Below are 9,329 nucleotides of genomic sequence, written 5' to 3'. Positions count from 1 at the left end.
CAAAATGAAATTTTTGTTTGTACGTAAAACAGCCATAAATGTGGCTGAAACTACATTTTTACCTTACTCTACAGGAGGGGTAAAAGTGCGATTTAATGATTTACCGGTGCAGATTCCGAGTAAATTGACTACATTGGCATTAATGGGTGACTACTTTGACAGCTTGAATCTAACGTAAACTTTGGTTGCTTACGAAGCATAGTTGCTGAGTTCTGTGCAAATGTTATTTTAGGGCGGTTTTGAGGTAATTTTTTGTTATACGGGTAATACGATATCAACAGGAGGATATTACTTGTTGAAAATTTCTAGCAATGTTTTACATAATTCGCATATCTGTTTTGAAAATACGGTGAAAAGACTTTACAAAATATATTTCGCTTTTCCATAATTTACTCAAACCCCGTCAAGCGCCTAGCGGGGTAAAAACGCGATTCACGGACGGGGCAAAATTCCGATTCATGGACGAGGCAAAAATGTATAGCTAAATTATATACAGCTTTAGGCACTATATTACAGATACTAGAAATGGAAGATCTGCAGAAAACTGTGTGATCTTCAGATGTTGGTCGAAGGAAAACAATGTTTTTCCACTGATGAAACAAAAAAACAATGCACATGTTCGCCCTTTACCAGCCTCATACTTTTTAAGCAATTCAAAAATTTAGGCAATAGAGGGTTAAGGTGGAAAATCTGAACTGAGGGAAGTTTCAATGTGGGCCAAAATTCATCAAAAAATTATAGAAAAACTGTTACAGGCACTACTTACAAGAATTTTCTTATTTCAGCGGTAATTGATCATTTGTCATTTGAACGATTTTTTTTAAATAAAGAAAATAGAGTAAGGAGGGGTAAAAGTGCGATGAGGGTAAAAGTGCGATTCATTGATTTATCAGTGCGGATTCCAAGTAAATTGACAACATTGGCATGGATGGGTGAGTACTTTGACAGCTTAAATCTATCATAAACATTTGTTGTTTACGAAGCATAGTTGCTGAGTTATGGGGAAATGTTATTTTAGAACGGTTTTGATGTAATATTTCGTTGTACGGCAAATACGATATCAACAGGAGGGTATTACTTGTTGACAAATTGTAGCAGCGTTTTACATCACTCAGATATCTCTCTTGAAATTGCGGTGAGAATAATTTACATAATATCTTTCGTTTTTCCATAATTTAATCAAACCTCGTTAAGCGCCTAGCGGGGCAAAAGTTCGATTAACTGACGGGGTAAAAGTTTGATTCTTGGATCGAGAATCTAACTCATTTTACTGATGGGACGACGACACAATGCAAGTCCTTGCGACTTGGAAAGTACTGCGCGCGACGCTGTTCGTTTCTCAGCGTTATAGCCACGATTCTCAACGGGGTTGTTCGGGGACAGGTTTCGTTTCTATCACGGTGTGAAAAAATTCCAGTTTGTTGCATACGAAATTTTTATAACAACTCAAAAATATTTTTGTTTCAAAACGAAATTCTATTTGAATCAAGAAAATAACAGTTTTGAATTAAAAGTAAAGTATTGTCAAATTAAGTTTTCGATATAACAATAAATATATTTATTTCAATCATACATATCAGTTTGAAACAAAATGAAATTTTTGTTTGTACGTAAAACAGCCATAAATGTGGCTGAAACTACATTTTTACCTTACTCTACAGGAGGGGTAAAAGTGCGATTTAATGATTTACCGGTGCAGATTCCGAGTAAATTGACTACATTGGCATTAATGGGTGACTACTTTGACAGCTTGAATCTAACGTAAACTTTGGTTGCTTACGAAGCATAGTTGCTGAGTTCTGTGCAAATGTTATTTTAGGGCGGTTTTGAGGTAATTTTTTGTTATACGGGTAATACGATATCAACAGGAGGATATTACTTGTTGAAAATTTCTAGCAATGTTTTACATAATTCGCATATCTGTTTTGAAAATACGGTGAAAAGACTTTACAAAATATATTTCGCTTTTCCATAATTTACTCAAACCCCGTCAAGCGCCTAGCGGGGTAAAAACGCGATTCACGGACGGGGCAAAATTCCGATTCATGGACGAGGCAAAAATGTATAGCTAAATTATATACAGCTTTAGGCACTATATTACAGATACTAGAAATGGAAGATCTGCAGAAAACTGTGTGATCTTCAGATGTTGGTCGAAGGAAAACAATGTTTTTCCACTGATGAAACAAAAAAACAAACGTTTGGGAAAGTTTTGATCTGGTGGAGGCTGCAATACACCAGCGCAAAATAGGAAAGGTGTAAATTGAGAATATTCCTTACCGAAACATACCGCAGATTGAAGATAATATGGTTTTGTTAGCCACTGCTGTGCTAATTTCATGGATTCGAGCTTCGCACTTTTGCCCCGCGGTATTTGAATTTTTGCCCCGCTAGTGGGGTAAAAGTGCGACTAGATACTTGATCAGAAGAATGAAGAATGTATTTTCAATAACAGTATTGTTATAGTTGAATGTAAAGACATTGAGTAGCTGCATCACTATAAAATATATTTTGTTGCTGTCCTTCTTTATATCTCGCGAAAATTGATGACAACTTCAAACATCGCACTTATGCCCCGCCCTACTCTATTGGTTATCGTTGTTTCTCCTTACTGCTCCAATTTGATACTCATTATAATACATATAAAACATTTCAAAATTTTCAACATAAAGTATTAGAGCATTCAGTATGGCTGTGATATTTTATTTACCAGTTAACGAATTCGGTTGAAAAATCCTTTTGAACAGAATACTGGAATAAATTACCAGTTTGAAATAAATTTATTCATTTGAAACTGTAGTCACCAGCGCGTCCCTTAACTGTATTTGAATTTAACGACATACAATCGCACTGAAATAATGAACTTCTAAATATTGTCTTTTCGTTTAACATAAAATATTTACCGATTTTCTATTTCGTCGTATTTTAATATTGTATATACCATACACAATCGGGTTCATGCAACTATTGGTGCAGGCAAACAAAAACAGTCCTTTTTGAAGCCGCTGGTCCACAGACGAAGCCGATTGGCGATCCATCCAATACCTTTAACAATAACAAAAAAATGTAAAAATTTAAAATTTTCTATTAGTCCGAAGTACTTGCCATATTGACATGACATAGTATGGTGTCCAGCAGATGACAAAAACCATAACTATTGTAATAGTCATTTTTAGTGTTTTTCGTTTAGCTCGACCTAGTACATTAATGCTCGACCGTCGAAAGCCTTCTGAAAATTTTAGTATTTTATTAGAATCAGTACGCATATAACAATGATAATACCACCGGTGTGAATGAGGTGGAATCAAATCTTTAATCAAGTTAGATTATTATGTTTGCCGTTTTACCATATAAAATCTATACCTATAAAAATGGATTTCTGTCCGTCTGTCTGTCGGGTTGTTCCTTATAGAATCGAAAACCACTGAACCAACCGGCGTGAAAACTTGCATGTAGAGGTTTTTGGGAAGGTTCTTATGATGGTTAGAGACCCCTCCCCCCACCTAGAGGGGGGCTCCCATATAAATGAAACCAAATTTGGCATGTGAAGGTTTTAGGAGGCAAGAAATTTTTCTATGGTAAATTAGGACCCCTTCCCACTTTAGGAGGGAGGGCTCCTATACAAATGAAATACAAATTTCCTCATAACTCGAGAACTAATGAATCAAATGGAACCATATTTGGCAGCGGGTGTTTTGAAGGCAAGAATTTTTTCTATGATGAATTAGGACTCCTTACCTTTTTAGGAGGGGGGGGGGGGCTCCCATACAAATGAAATTCAAATTTCCTCATAACTCCAGAAATAATCAGTTTGGAGGTAGGAATTTGTTTTATGATGGTTTGAGACCCCTCACCCCTGTGCCCCTACCACAGGACCTTCATACAAATAAAACAGAAATTTTTGCGTAACTCAAAAACTAATCGAACTCGATAAATTTTAGACTCTTTCAATCAATCAATCAATTACTACCAATACTATCAATTACTATCAATAGTAATATTAGATGATTCAGGGCGAGACGGACACAGGCCGCGAGTGTTGCTGGCGGCCTGCCGAAGCGCCGGCCACTGCGGGGGCAGCTTCCCGTAGAGATCACCTCTATGTAGGTTTATTTATTTTCCTAGATCTACTGACCTCTATTACTTTCCTTCAGTTGGGTCATCCCTGCGAAATGTTACTTTCTACGAAAAGATTTTCCGTGAAATGGTACATCCCGCGTAAAGTTTTTCGCGAAATGGTATTCTGTGAAACTCTATATTCCGCGTTATGGTCAACCGAGAATTGTTGTTCCGTAAAATGGTATTCGGTGAAATGGTTTGTAATGATGGCGAATATTTAAATGCTATCCGCTTTATTTTATCAGGCTAAGCAATGGGGGGAGTTATTTTCTTCTTTACTGTGAGGAAAATTTGTATATTAAAGCACCCATGAACTCCTCAGAAACTTGCAAAACTCGAGATTGTGATAAATGTCATCCGAGATTCAGGATTTATCGAGTCGAGTGTCTAATACCATTCCGTTTGAAACACTACGCATCCCCTCACGCTCTCCGCGTGCGTGCGCGCGCGCGTGTTTGTGTGTGTGTATGTGTGCATTAGTTTTCTATCGCATGTTTCTCGGAGCAGGCTGAACCGATTCAACCGCTATTACTTTTGTTTGTATGGTACTTTTCGTTTGCAAGTTATTAGCGCAAATGTAGAAACTATGGGACACGGTTTTCTCTAGAGCCACACTACCAAACCAAACGAAAGTGCTATCGCTGAACTACCAAGTTTTATGGAAGTTGCAAAGTGTGCCTTAAACAATCTGTTTCGCTTACGTACAAATGATCGCCTGTTTCCCGCACAAATGAAAACAATTATAAAAATGGTCATAACCACATCGCTATTATAGTCTTTATAATCACTATAAGATTAAAGGTTACAGTACAGTCCAAAAGCAGAATTTTTCAACGGTGTTACCATTTATATAATGGTTCAACCATTATCATTGATTTTACTTGACGAATAACCATAACTAATATACTTGATATACCAGGGAATAATTTGGATAATGCATTCAACCATTTCACGAATGGTTCTAGATCGGAAGATAGATGATAATAATTATGGTTAGAATACGGTTCCAATTAATACGGGTTCTCAGAGATGACCAAACCGATTTATGCGCTAGCGCATCGTGTAAAACACATCAAAATTGAAAACAATTTATAATGATTTTTCCCAGATAATTTATCAATTATTTTAGTATCAAACGAGAGGTTTTAACACTGCGAAGATATCTGAGAAATTTCATAAGAATTGGTTTTACCGGTAAAAATTATTTAAAAATAATTGATGAAATTTATTCAATTCAAATTTATTCTATTCAGAATTTTACTGATATGAATCAGTGGGACAAAACCTCAAAAACGCGAAGGATAATTTATTATCTGGTGTATTTTTAAATTTTTACCGTGCTTTTCTCTGGCCTTTTCAGTCAGTGTTGTTGCAGTTGAAAACCTTAATAATCGACGTGCGACATTCAGTTTTATTCTTGTTCTGTGTGTCGCAACTACGTCGCAGGTGGTGCGCTGTATAGCGCATCAATGTGCGAACACAGCGCACCACGTGCGACGTAGTTGCGACACACAGAACAAGAATAAAACTGAATGTCGCACGTCGATTATTACGCTTTTCAACTGCAACAACAATACCTCTTTCACCGTTGTACGAAGCTACAACTACTCGATTTTTACTGCGCGCAGTGTCAATGGCTGGTAGTTGTGATAACAAAAACTAGGCAGAATTTTAAATTAATTTTTATTTTGCAAGATTTTGGCAAAGATTTACGGCTAAACGCTCGGCATCTTGAAATTTGTGTTTACATTTCACGAATAGGAGCAAAAACCAACGCTTCCCGAGCAGGAGCGAAGAGCAAAATAATATAAAAACAATATCAAACTGTGTTATAATGGTATATTTTGTTATTGAATAGATATGGAGATACATTGATAACACATTTTGTTATTAGTAGATATTCAAAACAGTAGTTGTAAGATGAGTTTAATAACTGATTTTGTTATCATATCTTATTTTGGCCTTAAAGTGACATTCGATATATTTCATACAATTTTTTTATTGATTAAAGAGATTTTAGATTATAGCTATTTTATAAAATATTTTTTTAATATCTCATATACTACTGCATTTGTTATTCAATACCTTAATAATACTAAAATATGTTATTCTAAACTCTGAATACAGTCATATTATTGCTTTGTTATTCAAATAACACATGTAGTTATTCTTTTGGCCTTAAAGGAGTAAAATTTTGATATTATTTATTGTTATTTTGCCAACTATGTCAGCCAAGACAAGACCAAATTTTGATATGAGTTATTCGATTTTCAATAACACAATTTGATATTATTTTGCTCTTCACTCCTGCTCGGGTTAGACCCTGCAATTGGAGAATATCAGTGATGAGTACAACGTACAGCAGTATGTCTATCACCCTTCCGTTGTACATGTACAACGTTGTACACGTACAACGCTAGTACAATTGTATGTATGTCAAGGGTATTATACCATACGTTACAGAGAAATTTACGTGATTTTTCACGTGAAAAGGACGTGTGGATTATTTTGCGTGTAGCTATTCATACCGAAGTAACAACGGTAGCTGAATTGCAAGAGCAAATTCTGTTTACTGCAGGGATGGTTCGATCACTTTGACTCAATTTTGATTCATTTGAGAGTACCGCCTCAGCCGAGCAAAATTTGACATTGTGATATATGAGACATTTATAGATGAGAAGTTCTTTAAACCTGCTCTCTCTCAAAGGCTGATAAACAGATTTAATAGCGGATTTTTCTGCTCAACAATCCGCTTCTAAACAGCCATAAACATCAAACCGTTTTACGGCTGCTTAAAGGTGTTAAAGTGTAGAGTAGAGGCTTTCATTAGGCTCACAACTTTCAAACTACTTTAAGGCTGCTTAAAGGTGTTAAAGTGGCTTTATAGACTACTATCAAGTTTTCATTCGGCTCACAGCACACATACTGTGAGATCATAGAATTTCGCAATTCGGCTGACAGCAAAAGTTTGTCAGTTATCGACATAATCGACTGCTTTCAGGTGCAAAGATATTCCCACTGTCTGTTCTGCACACTGAGAAAACTTTTCGTATAGTTTCTATGTGTTTCACACATAGATTTTTTTCATGTGCCCAGAATGAACTTTATATGCCACACAGTTACCATTCATGTGTTTTTAAAATTTACCTTTAAAATTTGCACATACTATTCATATGTATATAATTTTCGTGTGTACTTCTGGGCGGATTGTGTTTATATGTGGCACATAATAATCATAACCAGGGATGGAAAAAAATCGCTTCTAGCGATCAAGATCATAGGAGCGATCAGATTCAGATTCATTGACATCACTACTTGTAAGCGACAAACACTTTGTTGCGATCCGTACCGATTATGACAAACCTCATGTCAGATCATGTTCATTGCATGATTGCGTTGAGAAATATAACAGATACAGACGATTGGTTGTGTGCATCGTATGAATCGCAATACAAACAACATGTGTGACCTTTTTTCTCGCAGCTAGGAAAAATGTAACACTATGATCGACTGCTGAGACTGTTTAGAGAACAAAATCTTGTGATCAACGCTAAATATTCACTGTTTGTCATGATCTGTACGGATCGTGATCTGTGCGTGTGGCGATAACTCACAGATTTTATCAAAATCACTGATCTTCCATCCCTGATCATAAGGATTTTCATATGGAAATTTTCCATTAGTTATGTGTGGATTATTTTGAGTGCAGATGCCCTGGTGCGGATCATACCAGGGGCGTACTGGGAGCCAAAGGGCCCACCGGGCCTTTAAGATTTGGGGCACCAGTCTGCAATATTCTCATGACAGTAAATTAACACTAAAAACGGCATCTACTCAAAAGACATCAGCGTTACAAGGACAGTACATCGAATAATTATGGGCTCTATTTTGTCATGTCGTGCAACTTGACTCTACTCTAGGGATGGGAAAACTATCGTTAGCTACTGATATTTATCAGTAAGCAATAATATCACTAAGTATCAGGAAGGTTTCACTATTATTGATATTTACTGATATAGTTACGTTGTCTCGTTAGAAAAATTAGATTAAACTTATTGGTCGGTAGTTGCGTACGATAAACGGGGTCGTGGATGACACAATATATCGTAGTCAACATCAGTAGCCTAAAGCCGGAGTAGCTCGTGCTGATTCAAGCAGTCGCCTCCATTTTACTCGAACTTTGGCCAGTCGTCGCCAATTTTCCAGTCGTCTCAAAAGTCATAAATCACTTTCGACGTGATCGTGCCATCTTGCACGTTGAGCCCCCTGTTCCTGGTGGCAGTGAGGTTGTTGAATACAACTGTTTCCGTCGCACTATCGTCCGGCATTCTTACGACGTGTCTAACCCACCGTTGCCTACTGACTTTCGTTAAATGTACGATGGGATTCTCTCCAAACAATGCCTGTAGCTCGTGATTCAAACGTCTCCACCACTCTTCGCTTTCAGTTTGTACTCCGCCAAATATCCGCAGTACCCTTTCGTTCGGACATGGCAAGGGCGCGTATATCCTCCGTGAGCGACCTTACATGTCCACAAAGAACTACTGACCCAATAAAAGATTTGTGCATTATCAGCTTCGTACGGTAGCGTATGCTTCTTGATCGTAGCGTATAGCGAAGGGCAAAGTAGGCTCGATTTCCCGCTTGAATGCGACGCTGGATTTCCTTACTAATGTTGTCTGCGGTCACCAGCAATCCTTAAGGCAAAATACTCGTATTCATCTACCACTTTTAGTTCGTCGCAGTCAAGGGTTACCATTCGTGAGAAACACGCGTTTGGTTCCTTGGTGCCTCTTCCTTTCATGTATGTGATCTTTGACGTATTTATTATTAATCTGATCTTCCTAGACTACTGCTTTCAACCTGGCGTAGGTTGCCTCCACCATCGCAAGGTTCCTAGCTATGATATCAGTCATCTTTTAACCTTGTCTCAACCCTCGCCGCGTCTCGAAGGGTGTGTCCACGAGATGCGCACGAAACACACCACTCGATCCAAAAGCTCTGATAAGTAGCGTCAGTTTATCTGGGAAACCGTGTTCATCCAAAAAGTGCAATTGCTGGTCTTGATCGGCTGGTTCGTGTGATGCGTAGGCACGATGTGCTCCCAACATATCTGCTGGGTGGTAAAAATCTGGTCCGTAGTTGCGCGAGCCTCCATAAAGCCCGCTTGGTAAATTACAAAGTAAACTTACAATGGAGAACGCAGTTAT

General features: G+C 37.6%; 1 protein-coding gene across 2 annotated transcripts in view; it reads right to left on the bottom strand.

Moving 5' to 3' along the window:
* Window positions 1-2,771: 2,771 nt before the first annotated feature.
* LOC128744175 (adipokinetic hormone/corazonin-related peptide receptor variant I) overlaps window positions 2,772-9,329 on the bottom strand; it is a 126,687-nt gene continuing 120,129 nt past the window's right edge. Inside the window, exons 8-10 of one of the 2 annotated variants that reach the window (XM_053840987.1) lie at window positions 3,106-3,229; window positions 2,904-3,045; window positions 2,772-2,850 (exon numbers count right to left, since the gene is read on the bottom strand). In XM_053840987.1, the coding sequence (XP_053696962.1) occupies window positions 2,785-2,850; window positions 2,904-3,045; window positions 3,106-3,229 (332 nt within the window). In that variant the 3' untranslated portion in view covers window positions 2,772-2,784. The remainder of the gene's footprint in view (window positions 2,851-2,903; window positions 3,046-3,105; window positions 3,230-9,329) is intronic. The other variant, XM_053840988.1, reaches the window with a different exon arrangement.

Source organism: Sabethes cyaneus, chromosome 3, assembly GCF_943734655.1.
Source record: "Sabethes cyaneus chromosome 3, idSabCyanKW18_F2, whole genome shotgun sequence".
NCBI classification, from domain to species: domain Eukaryota; kingdom Metazoa; phylum Arthropoda; class Insecta; order Diptera; family Culicidae; genus Sabethes; species Sabethes cyaneus.
This window is presented reverse-complemented; position numbering and strand designations above follow the sequence as displayed.